The sequence below is a fragment of the Pleurodeles waltl genome, chromosome 2_2, assembly GCF_031143425.1.
Source record: "Pleurodeles waltl isolate 20211129_DDA chromosome 2_2, aPleWal1.hap1.20221129, whole genome shotgun sequence".
Classification (NCBI taxonomy): domain Eukaryota; kingdom Metazoa; phylum Chordata; class Amphibia; order Caudata; family Salamandridae; genus Pleurodeles; species Pleurodeles waltl.
This window is the reverse complement of record NC_090439.1, coordinates 1,029,082,664-1,029,096,622: the sequence shown is the minus strand read 5'-3', so window position 1 is coordinate 1,029,096,622 and position 13,959 is coordinate 1,029,082,664. Positions and strand designations below refer to the sequence as shown.

The following is a 13,959-nucleotide window of genomic DNA, read 5'->3' as shown; positions in this document are numbered from 1 at the left end:
GAACTACAGGCGGGTACCGCCTTTCCAGTGAAATATGGAGCGCTTGCTTGAAACAGCCACCTTGCCTTTCACTCATGGGCTGGCACCATAGGAGGCACAAGACCGCAACTGCCCCGGGGGCAGCGCATTGATGGTCACAGGGTGCAAGGTTCCTATTATCGTCCAGTGCACCTGCTGTAAGGTGCACAAAGGAGCAAACAGGGGCTCATTACATAATATGGACCCAGACATCACTATTCAATAGCATAGAGAATGACAACCAAAAACTGCCTTCTGCCAACAAAAGAATGGACATCATGTTTTAACATTCCAATAATGTCGCTGTACCTTTTATGGTCGAATCACTTAGACATGTCTATAAATCCCTTGAAGGGTGAATCTATGTTAATATTACACAGAAATGGCACAGAATTGTATTGTGTGTGAGTATCTTTCTGGTTATTGCATTTCCTTTATTGTTATATCGGTGATACACCGTGTCCCTTAGAGTACACAGAAAAGCCATGGATACAGGAGTAAGGCCCTGACTTGATACTCACACTATTAATTCTAGCGATGCAGTACTACTCCTGGGACACATACAGATAACTGGCATTAATGTTACCAAGAGTTGTTTTACCAAGTGCACTGTTATTCCCACATCTGCGCTGGTGGTAAAGTGCCACGGTTTTCAGTGCTGTTGTGCTGTATTACCACTAAGGGAATGTGTATAGCCACGTGACTCTGAGTCCACATTTGAAGGAATAGCAGCGCAGCACATCCACGCCATTACCACAGCACTCTTAATGACGGCCCTTTCCCACAGTGTGTAGCTGACTGATAGAATGAAGCTGCTGGGGGCAGGCCTTTCCCTATAAAAATACCTACTATCAACGGTGCAGAAGGTGCAGTGGCACCGGGGCCCGTAGACCTTGAGCTCCTACTATTGCATCTTTTTACAACCCAAGCAGCAGACAGGGGCCAGGTATTCCTTCTTGCACTGTGGCGAATGGTAAACGTATAAGGCCTCTAAGCACAGAACATTGCCATGTTTTGTTCGTTGAGCGGGATTGAAAGTCAAGGGCTGTCCGGGCTCAGTCGTTTTCTCGAAGGTGAGAACATCAGTCTAGATGCTGCTCAGATTCAAGTGCTCAAAGTCTGATTCTAGAAAACTCACAGACCAGCCTTCAGATCTTCTCATTTCAGGGGAAGCGCTATATATCCATAAAGGAATCCATGTTGGAATTCTCTTGACCAAAGGAATGCCACTTTCCCAAAGGAGGCTTATTCTATTTGTAAGTTCTTTGTTGAATCTCATCTGGATATTGGTAACTCACTTTAAGTGGGCGTGCCTAGAAGAAAATACTCAGACCTCAGCACATTCAAAATACAGTTACTAGAACTGTGTTAGGTCTTAACGAATGTTAATGTTTCAGACGCCTTGTGACAGCTCCATTGGATTCCCTGCTTTTAAGGGCAAAGAGATAATTCTTGTTAAAAATCCCCAAATGTAGGCATATGAAATGTAGTGGTGACCCTTTCTAAGCACAGGAAGCTTTGGTCTGGAATTCTGTTCTGTTAAACATCTATTCAGTGCTTAATTTGTAAATAAAAACGTGCCTGTGCCCAAAGTCCTCCTCTTAAACATGCGGCTGCTGCAATTAAATATGCGAGCACGGAATACCGAGGCAGCGGAATCCTGAAGCCATCTCGGGTCTCTACAATCCATTTAAAGCCACCCCCTGCCCCTTCAGCTCACTCTTGCAGCTTTTTATTTTATACCTTTGTGACGCTTTTTCGTTTTTCTCTTCCTCCGTCTTTCCCATATGTCTTTTGCTCGTAGCAAATGCTTGAGGCAGAAGAATAAGGGCCGGCCTTAAAAAATAAGTGCCGGTGCTCAGCACCGGAAAAAGCAAGCACAAATTAAGCACTGCATCTATTTTGGTACTGGCCATTACCATTTTTTTTAAAGTGGCTATCACTGTCATGTAGTATTCTTTTTTCATTTTCCTGTCCCCAATCTATGCTGTTGCAGCAAGATACCTATGGTGTATGCATGCACTTCATTCACTTTATACACCAATTAATAAATCAGTAAATAAGTAAATACATATATAAATGAATGAATGAATAAACAAGCAAACCAGTGAAAGAAATGTCACTAGTGGATTCTCTTCCGGATTTAACAATTATCCCAGAAACCAGAAGGATTTTCCACAGTTGCCCAGGTCTCGGCCGTGCCCGGTGTCTGGGGTTTTCTTTGCTGCTGTTACAGAGCTGCAGGAAGACGAGGCAGGCGCGGAAAGAAGCTGCAGTGGATACACCCCTGGCTCGCGCACTGTCTGGTTCCAGTGGGAGTCACGTGAGCACAGGACCGCGCGCCATTCACAACCTATCAGCATCACGCACCTTTTTTTTTTTAAGAGTTTATGTGTAACTTTTTTATGATTCAGGAAACTCTTTTTGCACAAAAGTTCAGGCTCTCGACTTTTAATTGAGTTATATCCCAAACTATTAACACAGGCGTCGGTTTTTAAAATATGGTCATAATTTTGTATTTTCAGTCCATAAATACATCAAACCGTCTTATCGCAGAGCAGTCTATACGTTCACGAAATATTAGCCACTGGTTTGATGTTCTGCACGAAAAAACAATTATGGGTGGAAAATTCTAGAACAGGTCAAATATGAGAGCGGACCCTTCTGCATCAAAGAACTTCCTTTCGAGTGATGTTTGGTGTTTTGCAAAGCAGCATTGTAATAACCAGAACACGTTATCTGATGGTCTTGCACGCTATGCTGTCTGTACTTTATCTGCCACTTCTGTGCCCCTTGGGGGGGGAGGGGGGTGATTTGTGTCACAGGCTGCACTGTGAAGGGGTGGCATTGTAACATCCGAACAATTAAATGCCTGACTGTAAAACCAGGCACAGTATCACCTTTGTATGTGACTGATTCCGTCTTTATTCACTGTGTTATTGGTTTTAATGTATTTGTTTTTTTTAAAGGATTGTGAACGCCGTGGTTAGAAGTGCTTAGAAACTATACTCATTCCATTGCTATCAATGTACTCATTTTGAAGATTGCTCCAAACATGAAGCTGGGTCACAATGCTAATAGATGCATGAATATTGTCTATTTTTTTCTATATGGCTCTTCCACTTGCCTGGCCACCTTGAAGTGAACATTCGGCGAGCCCTGTTTATTTCTTGTTTTGTTAGCTGGACACTCAAACAGCATTTATAAATTGTTGCAAATCTTTAGAACACAGTATTTTAGTTTGCCATCTTGAAGACGCCACCACAGTAGCTCCTGCTGTCAACAGCACAAGATAAGCTTCATTACAAAGTGTTTCCATCATATTAAAAGCACTGGAGGGTTAGCTCACTTCATATCCCAAACTACACACCACAGAAAGTAGAATCTGAAGTTTCCATCGATGTGCTGAATTTAACAGCGACCTGCAGTTTAAACATCTTCCCACTGCTTATATTATAAACTAACAGTCCCGGGGCCCACAGTCTTTCTTAGACTCGGCCATCTTGTTTTCGAATGCCGGGGTTGAAGAGAACTAGGGCTGCCAAGTCCTGATACCACCTCACGCCCCTTTTTCCCACCACCCTGGTCTTCCTGCATTAATTTCACTCTTGCGGGCTCTTTTTCAAACATTCCTTTTCCTTTCGTCAATATTTTTCTTTCTTTCTATTATACGGTTTTCTCCTTTTTGTGACTTTATTTCATGCAGTGGGTAAAAGTCTGATGATGAAAAATCAGTTCCAGCCCCAAAATTGAGAGCTGGTGCCCACCAATGGCACAAAATAGGAATGACCTCTTTACCGGGTATTGAGTTTTTGCAATGACTGTCCACAGACACACTGCTACTGAATCTATGCAGTGGAGCTCGGGCTCTCTCACACTCTGCCCCCTCCGTAGGGCAGGTTACACCCGTCAGCCGTCACGGATCATCCTATGAACTGGACAGTGAATGACAGACACGTTAAAACACCACCTTTGCCTTAATCCTCTCTCAGAATATCCTCCACTCTTGCCTTTGCCAAAGGAACATGGTTCGCTTCTTTCTCGACAAATCCTCTAATCTGAATCCTAAACTACAACAACCTGCTCTCCCCTACCAGTGGAACACTCCGGCCATCAGGACCCCTGTGTGAAACCACCATTTTGTTTTTATTCCTCCTTTTTCTTGGGAGTGTTCAACCAGCGCTGCCGAATAACTGTGTCGCCAAACACCAACGCATTTTTCTTCCATCACCGTACACTTACCGTCCCCTCCTATTACTCATGCAGGTTATTTTTCATTTGTGCTTTCTCCTATTGTCACTGTTTTCTTATCTTTCTCTTTGTCCTTATTTTTTCCCTTTTCTGCTTTTCTCTATTTTGTTCTTGGTCAAAGTCTAATGGGATAGGTAAGTCTCGGTCCCCAGAAATCAGTCACCGTGTTCACCATACGCAATCACCGGCATAAAGTACTACGCCCTCTCTCAACTCAGTCACCACTCTCTCTTTTTCTTACTCTCTCTTCCTTCTCTACCTTTGAAAGCTCTTATGTCCACACACTGCATTATAATGTTATCCTAACCGAAAAGTAGATAGTGAAAATTCAATGCTCCATGCATTCTACCCGATATCTCGAGTTATATAGTTATATAGGTATAGTTGTACGTCGCAATAACACCACCTGGGACTGGACATCATTTTACAAAATTAGTAAAAAAAAAAAAAAAAAAATCTTCAAACCATGGGTGGCTTCTGTCATATTAAACTGTACGGTTAGTGTGTTTAAAAGTTATTAACATTTTCATCTGAATTGAAGCATCTTTAAGATGTAAAAAAAAACTGATTGAAATTAGTTTCCCACTTTTCACCTTATTTTTACTATTGTTCAGAATCATAACTGAATGATAGCAAGAGAGATTTTGTTTTTTTAGGCAAATAACTCTATGTATACCTCGGGTCAATTGGACCTATTTTTTCTTGATGTTCACAGTGACCGCTCCCTAGTATTCTGGGAAGACTATAGGAAAAAAACATTTTGTTTCCTCCAGGGCGCAACGACTATCTGAGGAAACAGATAAAACTTGAGGCATACTCCATGATATAATTCATAGCAAATAAGCACCATTTAATCCCTCCTTACTTCGGTGGTGCTCGTTCCCTTACTAAAATATAACATATTTTTAATCGTGAGTGGATTGTGAACTGGGCCAGAATACAAAGGATTTAAACAAATGATGTATGCACAAAGTGCCTGTTGCTTCCAAGTCACTAGCATTTGTTTTGCTTAAATGTTCCTCTATATTTATTTCCACATTAAATAAATCAATAAATGAAAAGCTGTGAATAGAAATCTTCGGCATGGTTGTCATTTTTTTCAATGTAGTCAATGGCCAACCCACTCAAATCCAATCACCAAGTGAATGTACTTTCTTCTTCATCAGGATATTCCAGTGGAACATTGGTTTGAATTGACCAGAAAGATAACTTTAAATACGTTTAGAGTTGTCTGCATATTGAGACCCTCACATAAGGTACAACTTTCTGCACTCAAAGCCGGATTCCAACTGGTGTGAAATGAGCACCTGGACCCACAAACTTCAATGCGCATGTGCAAGGGCTATAGTGGAAAGGTAATTAGAGCTGAGCTTGCAAAGTTGCGCTGGTGCTCAGGAGGGCAGACGTTGATGATAAGAGCATGAGGAAAGAGCTTCAGCCACCGCTCCGGGCACCTGGTAAGCAACACCACAGGCCCCAGGGTAATCCAGCAGGTATAGCGGGCACCAACAGTCAGCAGCAAGGATGACTCCAGTACTGCCCTAGAGGAGACAACAGCAGCCGCAAGGCCCTGGGCATTCATAAGTGGCTCAGTGCTGCAGGGTGGAAGGAGCAAATGGAGGTGCTGTCCACATACGTGGCCATCAAAGGTGGTTGGGAGAATGGCGGTGCTGGGGTGCATCATTTATGGAGGCTGTGCTGCTAAACGGGAACTTAAGAACAAATTATCTATCAACTCAATGTCCTACGCTTTCCAGCAAACAGCTTGGTGCTCTGCTGATGTCCACCATGAAAAACAAATGGCTGCAGTAAGATGCAAAAGTAGAAAAAAATCCTGATGCCAAAAGTGTAAGGATTCAACTATCAATTAAAAGTGGTGAGGCTAAAGTACTCTTGTAGTAAGACAAACATGAGATGAGGTGTGATTTATTTGGATACCTACAAGAAACAGCATTTTAAATGAATGTCTGTTTGCGCAGAGGGTGAAGCTCAGCCATGCACCTTCTGCATGGAGCCATTTATGCAAAATAAGGTTCATTCCAATGTGATGAGATGGAGAAAGGTACAACTAAGGATGAGCAAAATGCTCAGCTTGCAATCGAACATTCTGAGAACATGGGAAGTGGACCAGATCTTGACATTTGGTCAGTATGTTTATAATTAAATGTTGTATATCCGAATCACTGGGGGCCTAATGTATAAAGATTCCCGGCAATAATTACTGCTTCCTCCAGTACTTTCGCATTCCAGAATTAATGATACTTCTGGTACTAGTAAAAGTGGGATCAGACCTACCACAATACAATTACTCCAGTACTCATGAGTCCAACAGTAATTGCAATGTGGTGCTTCCACTGAAACTCTGCAGCCAGTAACACTGGTAATTCTGGGATGCAGAATTAGCGAGGACCACAAGCAATCCCCTCTAGACCTTCTATAGAAGGGAAAACTACATGTGGAAATCATTTTTAATATACCACTTTCTTCATCGCAGGTTTGACCGGGAGGATTTGTCCTTGTACACCAGTTCAGTGATACCCCATGTGATATCTGTTGCAAGGGACCTCCTATTGCTGCCCAAGGAGATATTGAAAGCCCACTCTTGATGTGGGACTATTTCAAGTAAATAGTTAGAAAATCTAATTCTGTGCGAATGTTCCGCATCCACCGAATTCCAAACCGACGGATGTCGCACCGCCCTACTTAGAGTGTATCTGTGTATACACTCTAACTAGGGCAGATGGGACACATCCACCAACGTTTAAACTCCCAGGGTTACTTCCTTCCAGGGACTTTGCAGCTATCATGAGTTGAACCCAAATGCAGCATGCAAGACCCTATCCATGCTTAAGGGTGGTGCAAATGTAGGAAGGGTTCCCTACATTGAGAAGGCAGCTCTGCGGGTTCTCCAAATTAAATGAATATATTTATCTGACATGTCATCAAAAATGCACATCTTTGAAGGCATTTTCCGGTGTATTTTAATTTCATCGGACACTTTGAATTGATTGGCACAGTCAAGGGCACCAGGTCCCACCCTGAAGATGTTCTTAACCTTTGGTGGACAACCAAGAGAATCAGCTAGGACACGAATTGGTAAGAATCAATATTAATTTTATAACACTTCAATACACATCGAAGAAACATGCTCTATTTTTATGGATAAAATCATGTGAATACACTCTATGTGCTGTGGAAATAAGATACATCATCTAGTAAAGACGACACTGTAGGCATTTCTTCTGCTTTCCCACATTTACGTAAAACTGGGTGTATATAGGTACGAAGTGGTATCTGAATAGCACGAACCTAGCTAGGGGTCATGAGATATTTACAGGGAAAAATTAAAAAGAATACAAAGGGAAAATGTTTCCCAGTTGGAGGAGGCCGCAGATATATGAAAAGGCAGAGTGTCACCTGGTGCAGGGCTCTCCCATCCTTCAATTAAATCATCTCAAGCATCTAACAATTATTATTGGTGTAAAAATAGTGACTGTATAAAACGTGGCAAAATTAGTGGTCCCTGCTTTCAGGAAAGCACACAGTGACCACACCAGAGCATCAGATAAGGCAATATTACTAGCAGTATTCTCGGAAAACCCTTAGCGATTTGTTATATTTTGGAAATGCAATCATCTTGTTTCCAAATGTCAGCATTTTAGTTTATGCAAAATGAACAATTTGCTGTCATGTTATGCACACTTTAATTTTTACTGGAAAAAAAAAATAACATACCTTTATCCTCAAAATTCTATTTTTAGTAAATAGATGCTTGGTCCCCAAACGTCAGATTTTCATTTCCATCTATAACTATCTCATATGAGTTAGATTATTTCTCAGATATCTATTTAATGCCATCATCATACATTTGGACTGCTGCCTGCGTCTCAGCAGTATCTTTCCTGTGGTTGACTTAGTAACACGATCTTTACACTTGTACATATATATCATATTTAGATTAAAATAAAACTACAGTGTAGTCCTAACCATGCTCAGAGATGTGATTTCCAAATTGTTGCAAGTGTCTTGTAGTAGGCAGGCATGAAACCTATAGAAGTCTTTAATACATGATCAGGAGAGTTAGTCGCTGGGCAAGACCAGCGTGTCCTAAAGCAACCGCTCGACACAGGAAATTGACACGAAAAACTAAAAAAGCAAAGACGACTTTAGGAAATCAAACGAATGGATGTCGGTAAACTTTAGGTGTAAGACACGCCTGAGACTACCAGACACAACGGAAAGCAGTGGGAGACGCCTCATTCATTGAGAGGTGCGACCATAAGGCAGTCTGTAGGGGAGCAAGACGAACATGCAGAGAAGGGGAGTTTAATTTACGACAGATGCTGTCTGAGACGTACAACGCGCTGCACAAGAAGCTGAGCAGATCCGTAGATCAGAATAAATTTACTCTACGTGCAGATGATTCTTTGCATATAGCGTCCCCTCCTTTTAAAATAAACATTACAGTTAACAGAGAATTTGCAAATAAATGATCTCTGAATTATTACTTGAGTGTATTGCAGGTTAAACTTTTTCACAACATATAGAATCGCGATCACAGCTAACTGTGTGGAGCAGGTGTCAAGCGCACCTATAGAATCCTTGTCACCACTGACTTCTCCGGCTCTACCATCCTTTTGCACTCATTAGAAGCCACTTGGGCACCTGTGGAATCTAAAGAGTTCACCCTACAAACATTTGGCTTGTGAAAGTGAACATGACCACAGACAGCCTACCCTCACCAGCGCGCAGCATGCTGGGAAACAAACGAGCTTACCATCAGCGCGGCTCTACGGAAGAGGTTTGTATCGGCTCTTAGCGCATGAAGGCTGGCAATGTCAGCTCCGCCGCGTTCTGCAGCCAGGGTCACCTTGGAAGGGTCACCTCCGAAACCGGCAATGCTTCTCTGGACCCATTCAAGCGCTGCTGCCTGGTCCAGCAGGCCCCAATTTCCACTTGGTAGAACGGAGTCTAGGAGTAAAGGAAATGCGCACAGTTATGGGAAGGCATTAAATGTAGACATTTGTAAGTTGAGTGAGTTTCTTTCTCACATGTAGTTCACCACCCTGCCCACACTGACATACCGGGAGACAGGGAATATGACCTCAGGTAAGGACCACCAGGTGTAGCTAGTACGGTTCAGTAACAAATGCAATTTCAGAGACTCTTCTGCTCTCCGTGTCCTTATGGTCTCTCTAGGATGAGTGGAGTGAGGGCATGAGGGACACCACATGCATAGAGAGCATGCAAGGGAGGAATAGTGCCTCTGGAGAGGGTGAAATAAGGGCTACTGAAAAAATCTTTTGGTCGGCCCACTTTTGCAGAACTCCCTTTGGGATACATTAGAAGGAAAAGGAGGCCAAGGGTATAATGGAAAGGAAAGAATGGAGAACGGTGAAAAGTAGGAGATCATGTTTTTTTTCAAATGACACTTTTCTTGCATGCGTTGTGTTTTAGCCAACTCTACACATGGAGTCAAAAACGAATTTTACAGTCGCATCTGGGAGGGTTGCAGGACTTTGTCTATGATCTTTAACAGCATATGCGCAGTATGAGTTCTCTATTGAGCTATTTTAAGATTAAGGCCCTCATTATGAGTTCGGCTGGCGGTTTAAACACAGACTGCCAGCCCGTTGAGGACCCCGCCGGCCCAATAAACAACATTCCGCTGGGCTGGCGCAGCCCAGCAAAATGCTGGGCCTGGACATTGCCGACGGCTAGCAGTGCGGCGGGTGCAGCAGCACCCATCGCGCATACCACTGCCCGTAAATCAGGGAGTGACATGCGCAACAGAGCTGTGCAGGGGGACCCCTGCACAGCCTATGCCAGGTGCATGGGCAGTGCAGGGGCACCCATTCCACCAGCCTCTCCCTGGCGGGGGAAACCGCCAGGGAAAGGCTGGTGGAACACAGATTCTTTATCTGGTGGGCAGCGCTGTTTGCAGCGCTGCCCTGTCGGATAAGGAACTCCACCATCGTCACGCTGCCTGGCGGTGGCGGAGTTCCACCTGTGGCGGTCTCCATGTGAACATTATATGACGGTCCGGACCGCTATGCCGGTGGCAGTAATCACTGCCACCACCGGCATGGCGGTCCGGACCGCCTATGTTCATAATGACCGCCTAAATCTTTCCACAGAGTGCTTTTCTTAGGAATCAGTTCACAGGTTTAGTGGTCTCTTTAGTGGCCTCCTCATATCCCAAAAAGTCAACAGGCTGGCCTGAAATGGCAAAGAAATGTGAATACAGTTTGAGGAGGGAGCATGAAGGTGAGGCCATACCATCACTGCCTCAGCTGACATAAATTTGCTTCAAGCCATTGAGGGTTCACCCAAAACTAACATTTTCTTGTGTCTGTCCTTATGCTCATCTGCGGGTCATGAAAATATATCGAGCTATAAAATGCGTGTGTTTACAAGAGAGAAGCAGGCACACACCCATGTTAAGGCATCCGTACTACCGGCAGATCACCACTGAGGTTAATCAACCTGAAGGTTCCACTGTGCCTCCCAACTGTAGGCAAAGGGCAAAGAATCAAAGCACTTCAGTCAAACCAGAAGAGGTCTCTGCTGGAAGCCCCCTGACGGCATCTTACTGCCAGAAAGCACCATGCGCCGTTTGTCCCCTTTGGTAATATTTGCCTAACTGCATCAAAGTCTTGTATGGGGCCATCTTTTAAGATGAAGCGATTCTGAAAAAGGGCTAAGGCATTGGTTTTACTGTATCGATCTGCAGGGGATGGTCTTCATCGCTGGAGCAGGGCGCTCCCACTTGCACTATTTCCTTTCCGATATGTTATGGTGCTGTCCCTTTTGAAGCACGACATTCGCCTCAATGCTAGTTGGTGCAAACATCGACCAGGTTTCAGACCACTGTTTACTTTTATTGCTGTAGAACAATATATCACAGGAACAGAGATGTTTTTGAAGCTTTGAAGAGATATACAATTTTCTGGATCTTCACTAGGAATGCAGTAGAGCGCAGCGGGCCCGGACAGAAAGGTATTGGACTCATGATCAGGAGTTGCAGAACCTCCGTATCTTCAAAGCCAAGGCCTCAGCAGAGACCTTAGAGCACTGAGTCATCTGAAGAGTCTTCCGCCAATCATTTGCTGAACAGGCTACTGGTGGAGAGATCTCAGTGACGGGGCCACCAAGTGTCTGACGCTCCAGCACAAGAGTGATGATGAGAAAAGTGCTGTTGTCTCTGTAGACGTTGAGAGACTTCAATTGAGAAGTCAGTTTGTAAAAGCGCAAGTCTAATGGTAAGTCTCACCCCTTGACAGTAGGTCAGGTAATGCCATTTTCACATCACCAAACTCTCATCATCCTTTTTTTTTTCTCATCCTAAACATCATCTATGCATTCCCCATATTACTTGTTGATGTAACGTGCTTCCCCCACCACTGCTGCTCAACCTTCTAAGAAGAATTTACCATGACTCCTGCGGGAGGCCATTCTTATACTTTTTTTTCTAGTGGAAGATGGTCTCTTTTAGTGAATTTCTACAATCCTACTGACCTTAGTAAGACTGGCTGTCTGGAAAAAGAACCACCTCCTCTTTCGAAGTCTTTTTGCACATTTTCACCAGTGTACATTTGCAATATAAGAACTTTCTAAATGTCCTCTGACCAAAGACAGTTCGTACCACTTTGATTCAGATTCGATTGGCACAGATATAGGTGGTCATTATGAACACGGCGTTAACAACCACCATGTTCATGCTGGCGGTCAAAACACTGACCGCCAGCAACCCCGGGACCCCGCCGGCCAAATAATGAACATTTCTCACAGAAAGGCCGGCTCACAGATAGGCCCAGTGCAGCTGCACCCGTCGCGCAGATCACGGCCCGAAAATCGGGCAGTGACCTGCACAACGGGGCATTGCACCGGGGACCCTGCAGTGCCCATGCAAAGTGCATGGGCAGTGCAGGGGCCCCCAGGGGTGCCCCGGGTCACCCCCTCCGCCAGCCTGAAAGGCTGGTGGAACTGGAAACATTATCCAAAGGGTAGCACAGCTACCCTGTCGGATAGTGTTTCCACTCACCGCCTGGCTGCCAGACGGCGAAAGCCTGGCGGTGAGTGAGGGCTGCCGATGGCGGCCCTCACCATGTTCGTAATGCGGTGGGTTGGCCCGCCATGCCGGCTGGCGGATTCAGCCGCCAATGCCGGCATGGAGGGCCAACCCGCCTTGTTCAAAATGAGGGCCATAGTGTTGACTCAGTGGCAGGAAAAGCAGAGCCATGTCACCATCCTACACTGTGGGTGTTTTCCTGTTCTATTTAAAGTATTATGCCCTGTCCAGAGTTTTGCCCTCCTCTGTAGGCCTGACTCAGTAAAGATGGCAAGGCTGTGCTGTTTGTGCCACTTCTGCCAGCCTAGATGAAGAAGCTGAATTTGAACCTGGATTATGAATTAATTCTCGTTTACCTTGGTTCTTTACTCTTTATTAGTATCTTTGTACACTTGGATATAAACATACTTGTTTCGTAATTGTTAATTGTGGATTTTATGAATGTAATCCCATTGTACAAAGGGTACAGCTCATTGTCCCACATGACCTACACGCGGTCCAAAACAGTGCAGCAGCCATCCACCACCACCACAGGTGCCACCCCCATGCCAACTGCAGATGATCCAGACGGCAGGCACTCAAGGGCTGCCTTGTGCCGCCAGTATTTACTTAGGATCTCCTCTGCACTAGAGAGAAATGATAACAAAAGTCACACACCCAGCCAATCAGTGCTTGAAATGGAAAAATAGAAGTTTCTGAGAAGTGCCAGTACTCTCCAATTATAAGTATTACGTTTTTTTTGAGAAGTGCAGGTACTCTCCCTCTCAAAATACAAATGTGCCATAACTCAGTACCAGATAGTTACATTCCATTTAAAGCACTGCAGTCAATAGAAGGGGTGTCAATTAAACTGCATTTAAAGCAGTGGAGAGAGGCGGCCTGGACGGGCCTAGGGATGATGCAATCTCTACTTTCATTGGATTACCCGCAGGGCCGGCTTTAGGGAGCGGGTGGGGCACTGACCACAGGGAGGGCACTGATTTCGGGTGGAGGGGCTGCGCTTAGCAGTCCCTAAGGTTTAAGCACCTGCTCCAGAGTTTCTTATTCACATAGTTTTCAGACAGCAATAAAAATGTCATGCTATCACTTGTGATTAATGTTCCTGCTAGAGAGAGAGATCAGTGTTTTGTCTAGTGGCAGCTTGGACTCACCATAAAGTAGCACACAGGGTTAATATGCCTGCTGCAAAGAACAGATCTGTATTTTATGTGGACAGCTGAGTGGATCAGTAAAGCCAGCATTTAAAAAAAAAAGGAAATGTATGTGACAGAGGGGCTATGGAGACATGAGATGCTTTTTTGCTGGGTGAGAGGACCCGAGGAAGAGGTCATGGGGGAGGCAGGTGCCAAAAAAAGATTATCGAACTGTGCGCCACCAGCGCTAAAGCCGGCCCTGAATACCAGCCACTGCAAACAGCAGATCATGTGCAATGGGAGTATGCACTGTATGATAATACTGGACAGACAGTGTGCGTTTGGTCCCCAACTGGTTACGATTTGAAACCGCTTCAGAAAGGAACGGTACTTGTCTGTGCAGTTGTAAGGTTTTATGTATAAAAATGTTCAGTGAAATAATAAAAACCTCTACTTAAGTGTGATTTTTTTTTGACCGCACATCAG

General features: G+C 44.4%; 1 protein-coding gene across 1 annotated transcript in view; it reads right to left on the bottom strand.

Annotated features, from left to right (window-relative positions):
• TG (thyroglobulin) overlaps nucleotides 1-13,959 on the bottom strand; it is a 673,226-nt gene that overhangs the window by 260,768 nt on the left and 398,499 nt on the right. Inside the window, exon 41 of the mRNA XM_069220782.1 lies at nucleotides 9,047-9,240. Coding sequence (XP_069076883.1) covers nucleotides 9,047-9,240 — 194 coding nt within the window. The remainder of the gene's footprint in view (nucleotides 1-9,046; nucleotides 9,241-13,959) is intronic.